Source organism: Phascolarctos cinereus, unplaced genomic scaffold (assembly GCF_003287225.1).
Source record: "Phascolarctos cinereus isolate Bilbo 61053 unplaced genomic scaffold, phaCin_HiC Scaffold_5;HRSCAF=322, whole genome shotgun sequence".
NCBI classification, from domain to species: Eukaryota; Metazoa; Chordata; class Mammalia; order Diprotodontia; family Phascolarctidae; genus Phascolarctos; species Phascolarctos cinereus.
The window spans coordinates 212,045,783-212,066,727 of NW_027555958.1; the positions used below are offsets into that span (position 1 = coordinate 212,045,783).

The 20,945-nt window shown below is 35.7% G+C and overlaps 1 protein-coding gene across 1 annotated transcript in view; it reads left to right on the forward strand.

The window, feature by feature from the left end:
* The window catches only part of DST (dystonin), a 423,773-nt gene that overhangs the window by 400,819 nt on the left and 2,009 nt on the right, over positions 1-20,945 (forward strand). The window contains 12 exon segments of the mRNA XM_078155307.1: positions 1,244-1,387; positions 2,356-2,544; positions 3,810-3,939; positions 5,834-5,997; positions 6,857-7,019; positions 7,746-7,900; positions 8,075-8,149; positions 9,673-9,690; positions 12,654-12,771; positions 13,742-13,813; positions 14,713-14,915; positions 19,764-19,887. Coding sequence (XP_078011433.1) covers positions 1,244-1,387; positions 2,356-2,544; positions 3,810-3,939; positions 5,834-5,997; positions 6,857-7,019; positions 7,746-7,900; positions 8,075-8,149; positions 9,673-9,690; positions 12,654-12,771; positions 13,742-13,813; positions 14,713-14,915; positions 19,764-19,887 — 1,555 coding nt within the window.

The window sequence follows — 20,945 nt, forward strand, 5'->3', positions numbered from 1 at the left end:
CTGGCTTTATCTATTATACTGTGTTACCTCTGGTGAATTATGTATGTAGTAGGCTGTGATAAAGTAATATAATCAGTGTTACACCCACAAGCTTCATTTGGGGTGTTAACTGTGTTGGAGTTGGGAGGGTACTGGCTGCCTGAGGAAAGCTTCATAAATAATTTTGTTTAAATTTTTCCTAGTCCATTTGAAGGTAAACAAGGGATGAACCAATGTTAAAGTTAGGAATTTATCCAATTTTGTCATTTATCCTAATCTTCTTTCTGTACCCGATCCCCATTCAGTAGCAGTCCTTGTCTTCAGGACTCCAACACTAGTTATCTATACTTATTGTTCTGTTGATTATAAGTACCCCCCCCATTGCCTCAGCAAAACATTCAAATTTTAAGCCTTTTTTCTCTAGTTATGGAACAAAAAGCTCTCTAAAGGCTTTTTGGATTGATTGGTGCTTAGTGAATGTTATTGGAATTGAAAGACTTTCCCTGTAACTTTATTAAGGCCCAATAAGGTGGTTGGAGTGTTTGAAGTGGTGGGGTGACAGTAGAAATGTACTCTGCAGGTAAACTGGAGATAATCCTTTTAGCATGTCTTGAGAATAGGGCCTGAAGGAGTGTTCAGAACTGAGAATATGTTGTCTTGGGAACTGCTAGGGAGCCAAGGAGCCTGTGTCACTTATTTGCAATCTTACAAAGACTTGGCTTCTGGCCCAGCACAGCACTGGTCTGAGGCTAGCATGCTTCCTCCCTCCCAATCTTACCCTTCTGTATCTCCCATAACTTCTCCTTTCTCTGCGTCATGACTCACAGATTTTATCTCCCATTAATATCTAGGGATTTCTTTTAAAAAAAATACACATACAAAAAACCTCCCTTATCTGATATCCTAGGAGTCAGCTCTGAACTTTACATATTCTATTTCTGGTTATAATCCTTCTGACAAATTTGTGACTTTGGAATAGATCCTCTTCATAGATAGTATTCCCATATTCATTTTTGTTGTAGAGTGTAAGAGTAGAATTCATTTTCAAATCATTCTCTACTAGTTTCTTTAAACTAAAATTAAATGTGACTTGATTATTTTTTTCCTGGAAGTGTGAACCAATTCAAACTCCAAAGGAACCACTGTTTTGTTTTGTTTTTTAAACTTGCTGGAATCAGTACAATTAGCTAAGAAAAATGATGCTTTACTCAAGTTCTTTTCAACTAGTGCCAGTGACTAATTGAAATCATTGTTTCTACTCTAGGAATTCATGAGGAAACTGGAAGAGAAAAGAGCTGAACTAAATAAGGCAACAGGTATGGGAGAAGCTGTCCTGGCCATCTGCCATCCTGATTCCATTACCACCATCAAGCACTGGATTACCATCATTAGAGCCAGGTTTGAGGAGGTCAGTATGGCACAGATAATCAGCATAATGCTTGACAATCTTTTATAAATTGGAGACCAATTAAAATGCAGTTAACAACTGTGGGAAAACAATACAGTTGTGTAGAGTTTATTTTGGCTGGGGAAGGTCGAGGGAGGGGAGAGGTGTTGTGGAGTTAATGATACCTACAATTGGACAGGGCAAATATTTTAACCCACAATCAGACTCTATATTTCATTTTGTTTAAAGTAGAATTCCTGTGGATGTTGGCTCAGAACATTTATAGACAAAAGTTTGGCACTCTGTACCAAGTAAACCAGCATTTCAGTATTATTCCTATTGTGGTATGTTTCCCAAGTGAGTTTATTGATATACAAAAAGGTAAAATATTCTGTATCTGAGGTGATGACTGGATTTGTAGATTGGATTGTACAGAGTTGGTGTGTGTTGTGGAGATTGTACTAGCCTTCTAGGGATTTCTTTAAAAAAAATACATACATACACATACACACACACACACACACACACACACACACACACACAAAACCTCCCTTATCTGATATCCTAGGAGTCAGCTCTGAACTTTAAATCTCTTAAATTAGAAAGTAAGGAAAGCAGAGGTTTTTGTAGTCCTTAACTTCCTGAGACATATCTTAGGGGACTCATCTTCACTTAGTACTGCTCTTTAAGACCAAATAATGGACTTGGAGGAATGATGGTTATGACCCTCTATGGTCTGTCTTACCTCCTTCTAAGGACTTATTGGTTCGAATTCCTTGTGTTAAATCAGTGGGCAGGCATAGGCAATTATATTGAGGTGAGTTTGAATGGCAGGAGAGTAGAATAGTGAAACAGCACAAGAAATAGCTAATCAATACATTTGAAAAGTAGATATTCTTGCACATAATTACTGCTGCATTAGCAGGAATGGGATTGCTGTTTTACAAATTGGAAGAGCTTTGGAAAACAGATCTCTACTTTGATAACAGGTCCTGGCATGGGCAAAGCAGCATCAGCAGAGACTGGCCAGTGCCCTGGCTGGTCTTATCGCTAAACAGGAATTGCTGGAAGCTTTGCTGGCTTGGTTGCAATGGGCAGAGACCACACTCACTGAGAAAGACAAAGAAGTCCTCCCCCAGGAGATTGAAGAAGTGAAAACCCTCATAGCAGAACACCAGGTAAAAATGGACTTTACCTTAGTTGTGTTCAGACATCTGGGAAGAACAAGGAGTAAGGGTTTCAGCTGCAATCTCCTCTTAGACAGGAATTGAGAAAATGGGCTGGGAAATACGTGTTCCACAGTTGAAAGCCGGGGTGGGGATCCTGCAACCTTGAGGCCACATGTGACCCTCTAGGTCCTCAAGTGTAGCCTTTCAACTGAATCCAAGTTTTACAGAACAAATCCTTTTATTAAGGGGATTTCTTCTGTGAAATTTGGATTCAGTGAAAGGATCTAGAAAGCTACATGTGGCCTCAAGTTCACAGGTTCCCCACCCCTGGTTTAAAGGTAGGGCCTTTAAAACCTAACTATTCACGTTCATTTTCCCAGCAAAATGAACACCCAAGTAGATTTTGGGACTTGTTATATGTTCTTGGACCAAACCTAATAATTTAAGGTCATTGTTATGAAGAATCTCACTATTATCAATCCTCCTGGTTTAGAGAAGATCTTAAGAAAATGTGGCAAAAACCCCAGAGGTCAGAAATACATAATAATTTTTAAGGCTAGAGATCATTATTTGGAATGTTGAAGTGATTGACGTTAAGCCTTTGTTTTTTGTTTGTCCATCATGTACTCAGGGTACTTCCCCAATTGGCCTGCTTCTTATTACTCCTACATGATATTCTATCTCCCGTCTCTGTGTCTTTGCACAGAGGCTATCCCCACATCCTTGAATCTACTCCCTCCTTACTTCCACAAGGTCTTCCCTACTTGCTCCAATTTATATATAATATATTTACCTCTATGTGTACATATTGCCCCTCCTCCCCCAAAAAAATCCCGAAATAGAACAATCAAATGTAAGCTCCCTGAGGCCTGGGAATATTTCGTTTTTGTTTTTGCGATCATAGTGCCTGGCAAAACTATGTATGTTGTGTAATAAATGCATCTATCTGAAGTCTTAAATTGCAGAACAGGTGCTAACTTGCATTGGTAGAAGGAGTTTCTTCCCAGAGAGTACTTCCTGTCAATGAAATCACAGATCTGGTCCAAAAATAGACAAAAATCATAGATGTGTATTTAAAATTTTTTTTTCAGAGAACCAAATGGCTGTGATATTTATTTGTTACAAGGGTCAGATAATTTTAAAGAAAAACTAAAATTTCTCAGAAACAAGAGCAGACTAAGTAAAACTTAGTATTTTTTTGTTTTTAATGCGTTTCTGTATTATAATTTATTTACTTTGGCATATTCTGAAGGCAGCTGTCCTTTTCATTACAGACTTTCATGGAGGAAATGACCAGAAAACAGCCTGATGTGGATAAGGTTACTAAGACCTACAAGCGAAGAGCAGCTGATCCCTCTCCTTTACAGTCACATATTCCTGTCCTAGATAAGGGGAGAGCAGGAAGTAAGCAATGACATAATTTGGAACAATCACAAATACTTTTTCCCCCCAATAAAAATGACTGGTTTCTAATGAACTAAGATGGTCAGTGCAGCAAAGTAAATTTACCTTCGCATTACACGCACAATTAGTCATTAGGCAGGCCTTATATAATAGATGCTAGTTATTTTTAAAATGATTTGCTTAGCTAGTCTGTCATAAAAGATTTTTATGAAAAAGGCACAGGCCTAAGAACCCATGGCACCGCTTTTCCCAAAGATATCTAACCTACCATATGTGTAACTCTGATCTGCAGACAGAAAGGATTAACGCTTTATGGGTTAGTGTACGTGTTATTTTTATAGTGATGAAGCATAATGTATAGTGTGACATAAAATGATTATTGAATGATTAAAGTATGCCCACTTGCTAATGTTTATTAATGATTAGCAGATGACCAGGGTTACATATTATTTCTCCATCAAATGCTTTATTTCCCTTCACCAGGTATCTAATATGAGACTATATTGTTAAAATGCCCACAGAAAAATACTTAGCCATAGAGACAAGAATAAACAGACATAATTTATACCTTTTATCTGTTGCTGTTCAGATATTTTAGTCATGTCCAAGTATTTGTGACCCATTTGGGGTTTTCTTTGGCAAAGCTATTGGAGTAGCTTGCCATTTCCTTCTCCCCCTCATTTTATAGATGAGGAACTGAAGCAAACAGGGTTAAGTGACTTGCCCAGGATCACATAGCTAGTAAGTGTCTGAGGTCAGATTTGAACTCAGGAGAATAAGTCTTCCTGATTACAGCCTTAGTATTCTATCTACTGTGCCACCTAGCTGCCTTTTATTATTATAGTGGAAAGGGTGCTGACTTATAGTCCAGATCTGGATGCTACTGGTAGTTCTATGGCTAATTAATTGTGTGATCTCAAATGTGTCAATTAACTTTGCTAGGCTCTAATGACCTTATTTGTCAAATGGGAGTTATATGATCTACACACCATGTTTTGCCTGTCTTGGTGAAAACCATTTTGGTGTGTTAATGATAACAGTCTGTGGGTAAATAATAAGAATTCATACTTATTATAAAAACAGTAGCCAAATACACTCTCTCTCTCTCACACACTCTTTAAGGCTTGCAGAGTGCTTTATAAATTGAATGTTATTACCCATATTTCATAGATGAAGGAAGTAAGGCTCAAAGAGTAAATAACTTGCCCACAGTTACTTGTAGATAGAGGTACATTCCACCATTTAGTTCTTCATTCAAAACAAGTGAAAATAAATATCATGTTTTCTCAGAGGGTCATTTAAGAAAAAAAGGCTAAGTGGCAACACATTAGAAGTCGAAGTTGGCTTTTTCAAGTTTTTTAATGCACCTGTTAAGCATTTTATATTAAAAAAATTAACTGATCTTTTGTCACTTAGGCTTTCATTTCATTAGCATGGCCACTCAATTCACACATCTTCTTTTGAGCTAGAGTTTGTGCAATACTATTCTGGTTTTTGCCTTTTCCTTGAGATCCCTTGCAATAATGGCAGGTGACTAAGGAAATTCAGTTGCTTGGCCACATGGAGGAGGAAGCTGTCAATTTTGATCATTTATATGATAGCATTCCTATTTTGATCAAGAGTGTGATCAGCAAGTTCCATAGTATTTAAATGCATGTATCTATACCTCCATAGGTATAAGCATTAGGGACTTCTTAGTAAGTACAAGATCATAGACCATCAATTTTAGCTCTCACATAGATAAGAGCATCTCTACTGACAGTGCTGAGCTATTGAGTCAATTCAGTACTGAGTTAGATGGGAAAGGGCCAAATTTTGATATGATGGTGAGCCGCATTTGAGAACTCCGGCATTTGTGCCATACTAATTTGAATTATGTTTTTTTTTTTAATAGGGAAGCGTTCTCCAACATCAAGCTTGTATCCTTCTGGATCACAGACACAAATTGAAACAAAGAATCCCAGGGTAAACTTATTAGTGAGTAAATGGCAGCAAGTCTGGCTTCTAGCTTTGGAAAGAAGAAGAAAACTTAATGATGCCTTGGACAGACTGGAGGAGGTTAGCTAATTGTGTTTCTCATAAAATTGTCACATTTCATCATAATATATTTAAACATCTGATTGTTTAGTTGTTATTGTGCCATAGTTGAACAAATTCTAGATGTTCATGTGCAAAAGTTTTATTAAAGCCTAAAAATAGTTACCTCTTTATTTTTGCAGAAAATATATATAATTCAACATTTAAAAACCAATAATGTTGGAACTAATTTGCTTTATGTGTAATAAAGCCCAGGTTTTAAGTAATTATTAGTCTAAAGTATGTATTTTAAAGGTATATATTTGAGATACCTTGCAACTCTAGGGTATTTTTTTAGATATGTCAATACACCTAGCAGAAATGGAGAGAGATGATTTTGAGAACAAGGAGTGTGGGGTCAGGAATTCTATGTATGAGAAAATATTCTGTGATCCAGAGAAGGTATGGGAGAGGGTCAGACAATAGAGAAGAGATCTTAGAACTAGCAAATGAAAAGTTGCTTGTTACATAGAAACTGTTACTTCTAGCAGTCACAGTGCTTTTGCTAGATAGATTATAATGCTCAGCATGATGACTGCCAACTTGACTAGATTATTACAAAGAGTTTTCAACTATGTTTTGGAAGATTTTTAAAATTTTGTTAGAAGGGGTTGGCAATTTCATAAAAGGTAAAGTTCAATAAACTTTATAGAAATTTGTTTTACAAGTACTCATTCAGCAGCATTTTTTTTCTCTGAAATGAGTGATAACTGTAGTGTCTAGATTACAAGTGTTGTCCTAAAGGACTTTTCTATCAGCTTCATTAGCAGACTACAGATAAAATTAAGCTTTAATCATCTTAATATGAAAACAAGCACCAAATTATTTTCCCCCTCTACAGCTGAAAGAATTTGCCAACTTTGATTTTGATGTCTGGCGTAAAAAATACATGCGGTGGATGAATCATAAGAAATCTCGAGTAATGGACTTCTTCAGGCGGATCGATAAAGATCAGGATGGAAAAATAACACGACAAGAATTTATTGATGGCATTCTTTCGTCCAGTAAGTGAGGATGTTATCAAAACAGTACTTCAGAATACACTAGAATTGAAATATTTTTATGTGCATATGTTATAGGTTATTGCCTTTATAGTTTTTAGTAAAGTCAGTTCCTTCCTAAGAAAAATGACATTTTATAAATGGTACCTGAATTTATTAGACCACTTCCTTATATAATCTCCTATATTTTATGATCACATCAGAAATAGAAACTAGAATCTACTCCGATCACCTACTAAAACAGGTATTATGAAAAGTCTGAAAATATAGCTCCTATAATCTCTGTCTCGAGCATATTTCTGTTGTTTTACTTTCTGTAAACAACTGAGTTAGTGAATGCCTAACCCATGGATATTCAGGAATTCTAAAAAATAGTTGTTATTCATATTGTTTAAAATTCATTTAAGTTATTACATTGAATTATGAAATCAGTTAAGTTACTTTAAATTAAGCTAGGTATATATTTATAATAAATTAATTTATGGTGGTTGAATTTCAAAAATCAATGAACATTTACTAAGCACTTACTATGTGCCAGTTATTGTCTTAGGTGTCCTGGGTGTACAAAGACAAAAATGAAACAGTTCTTGTCCTCATGGAGCAAAATGATGGTCACCTGATTTTATAATTTAGCCACCACAGCAGGTCATCTAGTGATATAGAGAGTGACAAAATTAAATTTCAAATCATTTTGAAGCATATTTCTGTTCTATGTGTTTTTGTGGATAGAATTCCCAACCAGTCGCCTGGAAATGAGTGCAGTTGCTGATATCTTTGACAGAGATGGTGATGGCTACATTGACTACTACGAATTTGTTGCAGCACTTCATCCCAATAAGGATGCTTATAAGCCTCTGACAGATGCAGACAAAATTGAAGATGAGGTACCCGTTCTATTTCCATCACTTTCAGTCTTGTATAGCATCCTGCCAAGATCACCCGCACAACTCATTCTGTCATTTTATTTGCTTCCATGTTTTGTGGTTGTGCCAAAATGTTGCAGTCTCCAAAGTGTAATGTTGGCATTGAAATGAATGTTTCAATCATGTTTTTGGCAGGTGACAAGGCAGGTAGCTAAATGTAAATGTGCAAAACGATTCCAAGTGGAACAGATTGGAGATAACAAATACAGGGTAAGTTTCCCTAAATAGCACCTTCGTTCTTTGATGTCAGGTGTGATCAACAATTTATATTTTCCCATATTTTTATACCATTACAATATTATATAGTGGTAATCTTTTCTAGTTTCAGACCTAGGAAGTTCATGAATTATATATTATATACATTACATTATGTATATATTGTATATTTTCTAGATAGATTTCTTCAGAATATCCACAGAGTTCCTGATGACTTCATGGGTGGGGGGGGAAATATATATTATATATTATATAATATATGTATGCATATATACATACATACATTCAAAAATATATAAATATATGCTTATATTTATATCCATATATTATATATTACCATATATATCTGTATACACATATTTATGTGTGTACATATAATCATTCATTCATTCATGGTATTCTTTTGTACTTCAAGTAGCTATGATTTCAGTGGTGTGGTTATGTACTTCCTCAATGAGGAAGTGAGATGATTTAGCAAGTATTTTCATTATTTGCTGTGTCCAGAATTCTTGTCATCTGGAGGCAATCTGCTGGTTACAAGGCTTGTCCTGAAAAGGCAAATTTGGCCTGTTGCCAGACCTATATCAGAGCTTTGCAGTTTGTTAGGAGCTGCCACAACACTTGCTCACCTCTGATGTAACCATTAAAAATAGATCACCTGCACATGATGATGATGCATTGGAATATAACTTTAGTAGAGGATTTATATTGCACAATAATGCCTTAATCCGATATCATTTTCTTGTTTTCCAACTTCATTTTTCAGAATTCAAGTATGTTAGAGTTAACCAAAGTCAGAGCCATAAAATTATTCTTGAATTGTCCAACTTAGAGTCAGTATGGTGTAGTGAAAAGGACATAAAGCCTGGGTTGGAATTCTAGCTCTTCTACTTGCTAGCTTTATGACCTTGGGGAAATCACTGATGAAGTGATCTGAGCCTCAGTTTCCTCCTCCCTGAAATGGGGTAATCACAGTGACCCTAACTACTTCATAGGATGTTTTTGAAAGTGCTGTATAAAAGGCATTATTGTGTACAGTATGGAAATAATTACAATATATATGGATGAAATGGAATTTTTCTCGGTGGTTGAGAATTATTTTGTATTCATTCAGAATCAGAGAAGTTAGAGATATCTTCTTCAGTATAATGTCATTAAGGAATACTGTCATCATCATCCATTTTCTTTCTCTCCCCATTTAAAAAAATCACAGTATGTATTCATTTAGTAGCTAGAAAAGAAATATGCTGGGTTTCCCCCAGATAGAACACAATAATTTTCACATGTAAAACTGTGAACATATTTATATTAAAATTTAAAGAACTACTGATGGAGAAGAATTCAAAATTAATTTTGAATTTAATATTTGGACAATTGGATATCCGCCTATCTCTAAGCTAGGTACTATATTTAGAAGCGTAGAGTGTCACAGAGTATGTTTATGTTCTTTTGGAGTCATGTAGTAAGTTTCCTATTAAACTAATTTTGTCTTTCTTCCATTTTTCATTTCTTATCAGTTCTTCCTGGGAAATCAGGTATAAACCAATGAAATGTATTCTTGAGTTCCCAATGGTGTTTTATATATTTTTTTTAATCCATAGTCATTAAAGCTTGCCATGGCTCATCTTTCCCCATGCTGTTGATTAGCTGTGGTGTTTTTGTAACTACTCAAAGGATCCCTGATCTGGGATCCCTTTTTCTGCCTTTTGTCTCATCGAGGAGATTACTTTTAAGGAACCAGATAATGGACAGCAATTTGGCACATGTTTTTGGTCTCCCAAACATAACCTGTAGCTTCTTCATTATTATTATCATTAGCATATCTTATGGGGATAGGCATTTGCTAATGTAAATTGTATAGTATTCCATTAGTTTCTGAAACCTTAAAATATGGCATCTAGGAATTAGGAAAGGATCAACATCAGGCCAGTTAGTCATGCAAATATACTTGCAGAGAAATAAAACATGCACAATTTTATGTATACTACTACTATTTTCTGCCTAAGCCAGTGTGCTCATTTGTTTTTATCCAATGGCTGTATATCCCCCCTAAACTGACACACTACAGGTTTGGAGTAATACCATATATACTGGAGCCATCAGATTAGTTTCCTCGGAATTCATATGGACAATTAGATGTCTCTATGCTAAAGACATGTTTCCTAACTTTATATTTGTTTTAGTTCATATGTTAAAAAGAATCAAGAGACTTAGAATAACAAATCAAGTGATTCTAGAACTAATGAGTAGTAGTTTTTCACTGTGCATTGTGGAAAACATGATATACTGTGACTAGAAAGATGTCTCTTTATAAATAGCACATGAGATAGTCTTTAGACACTCATATTTAATAATGCTTAACCATTATAATTATTAAATTACTTATACTTCCCTCTTATTGCAGGTAAAATAACTTATTTAAAAATTTCTGATAAACTTTTAATAGATTTGTTTAACCCTTAATTAATATTACATACCGTCTCTGTCTCATATTACATGGGTCAGTAAAGGAGGGTATTACTGAAGCAAAATATTTCATCACGTAAGAGAAAGACACTCATGTCATAAGGTTCAGCACCAACCGTATTGACAGAACAGTAATGAGCAAAAGCAGCAGATTCTGCAGGAGATCCTGTCTCTTTGTTCTTGGCTTACCGTAGAGTAATTGTAATACTTTTGAATAGGAAATAGAGGAAACAAAGGGGGATTCTAAACAAAATAAGAACCCAATTCTTTAGTAATGTTTGAATAAATTTTATAAATTTAATAAATACAAGTAATAAATTATTTGTATTTTATACTTATCCCAAAATGCTGATTTGATTATAACTCATGGACTAAAAAATCTTGATGTTGTCTGGTTCCCCAAGGTAATATTCCTTTACTCCCCTCCTTACCCTTTGCTTATCAGCACTGAAGGTCTTCTAACAAAAAGAAATGTGTGTTCTTGCTTTCAAATGTGAATTTACATTTCAAGATCACATACTTTAGAAGTATTGTTAAGTTCCCAAGGTTAAAAAAAAATTGGTTTCAGCAGCAACAAATTGAAACTATTAGAAGGTTAAAGGCACTGGACCCTGAACTGGAGCTTTGTGTGTACTTGTGATGCCCTTCAGAAATTTCAGAATCTGAAATGAGATCTGTTTGAATTTTGCTTAAAACATGTAAAGTTGTAGGGGTTCTTTTCTATTGAAAACAATGTTTCCTAATTTATCTGTCATGAACTGTCTCCATACTTAAACATCTCAAACGTATTTCGTTTGATTGATTGAAACTAGTTCAGTTTCTTTAATTCTTCAGTCTGTATTGAGCTTGGCTGGAAAGGCACTTATATAGATTGGCATGGGAGTTTTCACACATCACACATAAATCTTTTAGAAACAGGCTTAAAGTCATGAAACCATTACTAATGGGTAGTGAGTGAACATTACTCACTAGAAACTTGATTCTTAGAACTTGAGAGAATTTGTAACATGGCCTAGTAAATAAATGTTGGAAGGGCATATGAAAGTTGTCAATTTATAGGGCATTTAGGTGGTGTTGTGAATAGACTATAAAACTGAGAGTCAAGACCTGAGTTCAAATTTTGCTGTAGATACTCACTAGCTGTGTGACCTAGCCAAGTCACTTAACTGCTCAATGCCTCAGTTTCCTCATTTAAAAAATGAGGATAATAATAGCACCTACCTTGCAAGGGTTGATGTGAGATCAAATAAGGTAATAAATACATCTAAAGTACTTTGGAAACCTTAAAGCAATATACAATGCTACCTATCATAAATATTATGTCAGAGTAAATCCCAATTGATTATGTGTTAAACTAGTTTTGAAAATTAGTTTAAAAGATATTCCTAGTAGTAGGCATTGTATATTACCTTAAAAATTACAATCACTCCTTCCTCCCCTACCCATATTTACCATCCATGCTGTCTTCTAGCTTTGGCTAGAAGATGTCATTGTCCTATCAGCTGCTCATTAGATGAAAAAGAATGAAAAAATATAAACAGACTTCCTCCTGTATTTCTAGACAAAACTAAGTTTAATTATACTGGAAAGAAAAGTCAAAAGATATTAATGTTTTTCTTCAGTCATATTTCTTTGAAGACAATTCTTATTTCTTTTGAACTCAGAGAACATGGGCCAGAGCTTATTTTCATGGCTGCTTCAACCTCTACAAATGATGACTAAAATGTAATTAAAAAAATAATTTTCTTACTAATGGCTTCCTATAATGAGAAAGAAATAATCTTCAAGAAGCAAAATGAGTCATAGTAGCCTTTTTTTCCCCTTTTGCTATGCTTTTCCTGTCATCTAAATCAGCATGCAGCAGAGTCTAATGCAGATCATTTATTATGCAAATCATTTTCTGAGATTTTACTAATAATTGTGAATTAAAAGAAGAAATTGGTTGCTTAAGCTGTTGGAGCCTAAATATAGCGTATTTTACATGAGAGGAACAATTAAAAACCGTAGCTTGCTTTTTTTTTAACTTGAACAGTTTGGTGATTCCCAACAACTTCGTCTTGTTCGAATCTTACGAAGTACTGTGATGGTTCGTGTTGGAGGTGGATGGATGGCACTTGATGAGTTCTTAGTGAAAAATGATCCTTGTAGGGGTAAGGCAATCCTCATGTAACGTATAATGAAAACATACAAGAAATTATTACTTATAAAATTATATGAAGTATTTTGTGGGTATAGCTTCAGTTGTTTATTTATTCCAACAGTGAATGTTTCACATTGGTCTTTCTTTGTCAGCCTAAAGTTCTCAGAAGAACTTGTGGCAGTCATGTAAACCATACTTTTTCCATTGTTTTGACCTCTTATGGCTAATCACACAATAGGAAGGCAGCAAAGTACTAGAATAGGTCTTTTTAAAGAGACATGTCCCTCCCCCCTTTCAGAAATTTTCAGTAGGAACACAAAAGCTAACTAGTGAAAAGGCAAAGGGCTTTTTACCAAAAAACAAAAAATAATCCATAATAAAATAGTTAACAGTATTGTTTTCTCTCTCTTGATATTTTAATCTGATAGATCATTTTTATCCCAACTTTAAAACCTGCTGCCAGCAGTACCTAATCTTCACCAGTTGGAAATAGTTAAAACAGAACATGCTTGTTATTGTAGTTTCACCTGAGTAAAACCCTTTGCAGAGTAAATTCAATTAAAACAGATAGTAACTCACTGCAGGAAAAATTTGTGCTTAGCACATAGAGTAAAGTGAGGTTCAGACAATTGTGAACAAAATAGTCACTCCCTCCTTTTTACTCTCATTCACCCTTTCTCTTTTCTTTAAGTAATTCAGATTAATGTGGCCCCTGTTATAAAAACCAACTGTTAACATATATTGCCTTTTGTGGTGTTGGTTGTTAGAAAGCCAGTCATAGAGTAATCACAGGTAATTCTTTTTCCCTCAAAGGAAAAGTTTTTTTTTCCTCCCCTCATTACTAAAGGAACTCTTATTCTAGAATGTGTCCCAACAGCCCAGAAGTAGAAGTCCTTTGCATATGCAACTGCTATACTTGTTTTCTTCTCCTGCTAACGAGATTCTTTAATGTGATTGGTATCCTATGTCATTTTTTCTAGTTCATCATCATGGGAGTAAAATGTTGCGTTCGGAATCAAACTCTTCAATTACTACTACTCAGCCTACTATAGGTTGGCAACCTCTCCCTTCACCTCTCTCCTCTTTCTTTTTCTCTTTCCTTCTTTCACATTCTTGCTTTGATTATTATTATTTTTTTAATAACATGCTTCATTCATTGTGTATGGCTTAACACACGTCCAACTGGGCTGGTGCTTTTAAGTTGAGTATCCAAAAATTTGACACGCTGAAGGTGTGTTACAAGTACAATGATCATCTACACTGATGAAATACAGTGCTAACACGTTGCTCATCCAGTTCTTGTGGAATGTTTTCTGTGTGCGTATGTGTTTGTATAAATGGTGCACCACTGAGTATTTCATTGAAGTTTGGATCTGGTATTTGTTATTGCATGTTGGTAAAGCTTACTTTGTCAAGGTGCCAAATGAAAATATTGCTATTTTATCTGAATGCAGAAAAACCTGTAACTTAATTTTATGTGGCAGTTTCAATTAACAAGCCACCTCTCATTCTTTTGTAAATATTATGGGATAAATGAAATATTTTTAAAACTACTGGCAGTTTCTTTACCCTATATGGGTACATGCAAGACACAGTCCCTGACTAATGGGCTAGCCATCCAAGTGTGGTGAAACAGGTAATGAAACCTGCGCATCAGTAACTGATGGATTAAGGATATTTTAGCATGTGGGCTTTCCATTTTCATGCTGACTCTTTTAAATAGTGAGTTGTTCTTGCTGGTGTGAAGTGTTAGAGTAAGCACGCTCTCCTTTTGTACGTGCCTGTGTCCAAAAGGAATGCATTATAGAGTGATGCATTTGACTTTTTGTTGAGCTGGGTTGGAGCTAGCATGGCGAAAAAGAATTTTCTTGAAATATTTTGACCAATGGGCTCATTGAATTTCTTCTCTTCAGTTAAATGCCTTTTTTTCCCCTTCACATGTGTACTTCAGCTAAAGGAAGAACAAACATGGAACTCCGTGAAAAGTTCATTTTAGCGGATGGTGCCAGTCAGACAGCTATGGCAGCTTTCCGACCCAGGGGGCGGAGATCACGACCATCATCCAGAGGAGCTTCCCCTAATAGATCAACTTCAATGTCCAGCCCTGCTGGTCAAATGGCCTCACCTCAGGCCCCCATGATGAGCACTCCAAAGGTAGGAGTCAGTTCAGGAAATGTTTTCTCTCTGTTGGAATAACTAGATTCATCATGACCTCAAATGCTAAGTTGATCTTCTCAGAGTCAAACTAGATTGGTCAGTGTTCAGTTTCTCGTGTGAAATGGTGCACAAAAATGTTATTCTTATGGTGCCTTTAGAGTTACAAAGAAAGCTATTTACTTAGGTGCTATATTTACAGTTACTTGGATTCCTTTTTAAAAAGCTCATTTTTGTGTATGATTTGCCATCTGACTTTTCTGCTTATTGCTTATTTTAATTATTATGTCCACTCCTACTGCAAAATGTGATCTCTTTGCTTTAGTGATCTTTTTTATAGTTTTGCTTTTTTCTCCTGCTGTCCTTTATGTTTGATTTGCCATTGTTTCATACAGATAGTCCAGCCTTTAATACGCAATTATGGTAAACCATGGTTGACAAACAGCAAAACGTCAACTCCTTCTAAACCAGCAGAATCCTCAGACTTTCAAGTGTCATCTGCAGAGGTATAGTAAGGACCTAGACTCTAGACTGATCAACTTCTTTAAAACTAACAGGCCACTAACTAATATGTACTCTCTCTTTTTGGTTTGTATGTATGGAATCACAACTCCCTTCATTTTAAACTTCTAAAGAATGAATATCTTCTTTCCTCTGCCTTTTTCCTATCTTCAGTTCTTCTTTCCTTGTATCAAAATGTTTAGTGTTATAGTTTTATGCCTAAAGCTTCTTCTCCAAACCATTTTCAAGAAATTAATCACCTTTGAAATTATTGCTCTGTTTCTCTGTGCTTACAAACATAATATTGTAGGAAGGGCTACCAGTGAGAAGAATTAGAATCAGCATTTCTTGCTTCTCATGGCATCTATGACCCAGGGCACTCTTACACTGAATGACCTTGGCAGTTGTGAATGTGTATTTCCCTTGAAGGCTAAAAGTGATTCAAAATCCATTTACAAATTTTTATACCTTCTTAAGAAACATGCAGCATGTGAATTAACTGAAAATAAAATTTATACACAGAGATGTGTAGTTTTTGGCATGAAAATCTTCTCACCTGAAGTTTTACAACTATGTTTTTCTATCCAATTTCTGATGAGCTAGAAAAGTTGCCAGCCAGAATAACTTAGAGGACAAATGCTATGTAATAGCACTTTTCTCTCAAAGAGAAATTGGGGAGAAGTAAAAAGGCAGGTTCTCTATCTAGTAGATCATTTCTGCACCTTGACCATTACTCCAAATCACTGCAATTACACAAGGGGAAAGTTGTATTACAAGTCTTCAAAGACATCTATGGCTTATAGAGTGAATGGAGTAGGTGTGAAATTATTGCAAAGTCAACTCTCCATTATTCACAGCATGTAAGGGGAATAGTGTCTCATGGGAAGAGGGAAAAAAAGTCATCTGACATTGACAGGTTTTTCATTTACGTGATTTAGCTACTGAGGAGCCGTCCTTCTTATAAAAATTTGTCAACAAAACCTACGCAGTCTATAGCTTTCATTCAGATAATAGGGAGTTGACTGCATATGAATTTTTATAAGACTAAAGCATGAATAAACTAACATTTCTTAAAATAATGCATACTTTTCTTGTGGGGAAAAGAAAGGTCCATACTTGGAATTTTATTAGATTGGGAGAGCTCCCAGGATGGAAATTCTCTCCATCATTTCAATCAGTAGATCATTTGTTACTTGGTCTCAAAAAGTTTCCTAGAGCAAAGAAAGGTTAACTGACTTGCCCATTTTCACACAGACTGAATTTTTCAGAGGCAGGTGTTGAATCCAGGTCTTACTGACTCCAAAGCCAGCCATCTACCATCTATCTACTAAGCTTACTCTCTTATTACAAACTTGGGCAGCAGCTAATCACATGACTAAGTAAACATACTGTTTGGAAAATTCTCATAACCTTTATTTTTGGCAGTTCATGAAAAGGACCACTCATATAATTATTCCCTTACTTTTTTATACAGAATCATTGCATTTCAAAAATTGCTTCTTTCAAAGTTAGGAGAGGTCTTAGCAGCCATATCCAAAAAAAGTAACTGTACTGCAGCGTACTTAATAAATGGCGATTCAGTCTTTGCTTCAAGATCTTCAGTGAGAAGAAGCTCTTTACATGTTGAGACAAATTGTTCCTCTATTGTGAGAAAATTTTTCCTTAGTTTGCCTCTTGGCAACTTCCACAGATCTGCTTTCTGAGGCTAAATTGAATGATTCTGATATTTTTCTCCACATAACAGCCTTTAAGGTATTTAAGGATGAATTTGGTTCTCTCTACCCTCAATCAAATATTACCTTTCACTGTAGCCAGTGAAATGGCCCCAGTTCCTTCAAATGACCCTAATGTTGCATGACCACTTATGTACATCATCCTTATCATCCTTCCTAAAATACAGTGCCAGAAACTGAAAACAGTACTCCAGATGTGTTCTGATCAGCACAATCATGGGATTATTATCCCCTATTTTAGAGTTAGAAGGAATTTAGAGACTTCCTAGTCAGACTGCCTCATGTTACTGTTGAAGAAATAAAATCCAAGAGAGAGAAAATTGCATGTCAAATTTGTACAGTGTTTTATAGATTTTCAGCATTTGATTTCTTTCACTGTCTCAACAACCTTGTGAAATGGGTAATTTGATAGATGAAAGGATCTACAAACATCAAGTTTAAGTGAATTGTCTAAAGTCACATAGCTTAACCACCATAAACTTTAAGTGTGTCTATGTGTAATACGTACCATTATTCTTAATACTTTAAAATATTCATTCATGTGGGTGCTCCCTTCACTTACACAAATCGCATTGCACCATAAGTTGGTATAATCCTCCCCCACAAGAATAATCATTATTTAGTGGCTAGCATTCCACTGATGAGCCCCTCAGAACTTAAGTAGGGCAGTCCTTAGACAACAGCAAGCCACACTCAAAACCTTTTCCAGCTGATTAGGGCATGCCAGAACTTGCACCTCATTGGTGTAGCCTTGGAGAATGGTCACTTTTGTGTCATAATGAGGTATGGGATTTTAGTGAAATATTTTGCTACTAGAGAGGCAGCATGGTGTGGTGGAGAGAATACTAGATTTGGGGTTTTGACCTGGGTCCAAATTCTAGTTCTGCTGCTTATTACTGATGAGAATTTTGATAAGTCGTTTAGTCTCTCTCTGATCCCTTAGTTTCTTTATAAAATGAAGTGTTTGAATTAGATCTCTAAGGTCCCTTTAAGCCTGAAATCTATGGTGCTATACTGAGTAAAATTCACTTAGAACTATATGGTACATTTGGGGAAAATGCTTTTATTACCAGAAAACTTTTATTATAGAGAGGCAGAATGGTTTAGTGGAAGAAAAATCTGGATTTGGAGTCAGAGAGCCTGTTTTTGAACCAGTTCTCTGCTACTTATTATTTATGTAACTTTAAGAAATTACTTAATCTCTGTAGGCCTCAGTTTCCTCACATTTAAAATGAGGAGTGTACTTGGTCTTTTAAGTTCCCTTGCATCACTAAGTCTGTGATCTTAAGATCCTATTGTAGCATAAATTAAGGAATTTCTCAAAATTTCTTAAATGGTTACATTTATGTAATTACATTCTTAAGTAGTTTCATTTTATGCCATATTGTGTCATGGTGCTTTTCATTTTAATTGATTTGACATCATCTAATTACCATTCTAATTTTTGAAAATACCAGAAAAGTTCATTAAGCTAATAAAAATATCACTGGGGCAGCTAAGTGGTGCAGTGGATAGAGCACCAGCCCTGGATTCAGGAGGACTTGAGTTCAAATGTGACCTCAGACACATAACACTAACTGTGTGACCCTGGGCAAGTCACTTAACCCCATTGCCTAATCAAAAAAAAAAAACCCACCACATTTCCTCACTAGAAAAGAAAATCCAGACAACCCTGGAAGCCAAGAATCTTTTCTATGCTATGCAGAACTTTGTAAATGTATTTGATAGAGAGAAATATAACCAGTACCCATAACTATTTGTAGAGATTAACTCCCTTTGAATAATTCACTGCATGTAAATAAACTCTTACACTTCTAAGAAGCTTGTTTGTTTGTCTTAACTATATGGTTGGGGAATGTGATTCTGGGACGAGACACTGAAAACATGTCCAATATCCAAGGGAAAAAATGGGCTTAAAAGGTTTAGTTGGTTTTTTTTTTAACTTTTTACTAAAATACAGGAGTTGTGCTTGCAAGATTTTTTCATTTGGGCTTTCTGCAAACTCCAGTGTGAACCTTAAAAGAAGCCTCACTCACTTTTGCCCAGGTATTTACCATACGTGTGGAGACCATAGTTATATTAAATTCTGAATTAAACTTTTAAGTATCAAGTGTGAAAATCTCAGTGTGATCAGGCCATTGCTCCAGAAATACTCTGTCCACATACCCAAGTACAGCAACATCATTTCATGGATTTCCAAACAAACTGCAAGAGACTGGTTGCCCAGTCTCTTTAAAATTCTGCAGTAAATGCACATATTCATATTTTATGACATTTAATGGGATATGCAGCTTCCACTGCTGTACTCACAGATTTGCTTGGACTTCTTGTCACAGCTGCCTTGCTCATTATGGTCAGGCTTTACTTTCTTAATGTTCTGGTTTTTTTCCTTCACCAAAATCACATTTTGTTCAGAGGTTTCTCACTGAATTGAGGGAAGAGGTGTGAAAATCCAGCACTTGGTTTAGATGAAATTGGCTGCTTATTTTTCTTGCCTTCTCCTGTGAAATCTGTGGAAACTATATGGGAAAGAGAACTGTGAAATGAAAGGTTTTGGTTGGATTAGCACAGGCTAGGACTGGTACCATGAAATGCTTTCTGTTGGTCACTACAGGGAACACCGATCCAGGGAAGTAAGCTTCGACTTCCAGGATATTTATCAGGGAAAGGGTTCCAGTCAGGGGAGGACAGTGGATTGATAACAACTGCAGCTGCCCGAGTCCGCACACAGTTTGCAGGTGAGTGCTTTTGAGTCATTGAGAGCCAGTGGCCCTTGTGAAAGTGAGAGCAATTTTTTGGAAGAGCAAAGTCCCATTAAATCAATGTATAAGGAAGAGATATCTTGCTATGGCACAGTAGCAAGGCAAACCAATTTCTACACAGGCATTAAGGCATCTTTTTCCCTCTGCTGAGGAAACAGTTTACTTTTTCACTGTGATGTGATACATTATTAAATTGGGACTATCACCTGGTTGTCACTGATAAGACCCATTTAACCTCACTTTTATAGATTTTAAATGACTTGTTTCGAGCCTCATTGATCAACTTTTAAATTATGCTGACATTTAAAAGAATGCATTATGCTCTTGAATTTGCATATGCAAATACTGACAAGACTGAAGAGTTATCTAACTCTTGAGGGACAGTGATGGAGTGAAAAAATAGACTGGCCTTGGAGTCAGGAAGATCAGGATTCAGGTCCTGCTTCCAACATATAGGGGTTTTGTAATGATAAACAAAACACTTACCCTCTCATTTCCTTAGCCAAGAATCCAAAACACCATGGCATCCCTACACTCTTGAAATCATAGTTTAAAAAACAAAGTAAAACTCTCAACTCCATATTTTTTTGTTGTTAACTCAATGTGTGTCCGTATATATATAAAAGAATTCTGTGCTGTGTATAAATAGGATTTTTAAGTTATGTCAATATTTAGGATGACAAAAGGTCTTAGAAACTTTTTTTTAAGCAGTGTAATAATGAACACAGTAAAATCGTTACAAAAATTTTTGGAAGTACATAGCAAGTTGTTTCCTCTGGGTATTTGGCCATTTGCCAAAAATATTTGTTAAGTGGCATTTTTATTGAGGCTGCATTGGGACTCATTTTGTACCTTCATTATGTTCATAGGACCAATGTTGCTAAAAGGGTAGAAAGGCAAATGTGACAAAGGCAAATGACTAGGTCAGTTCTGACCCAGCGTACCTAGGGAGGTGACAGCTCAATGACAGGTTTCTCCTAGTGTGAGGAATGGCAATTCTGATGTCTGCTTCAGATTTGTATTGAGCTCTTTTG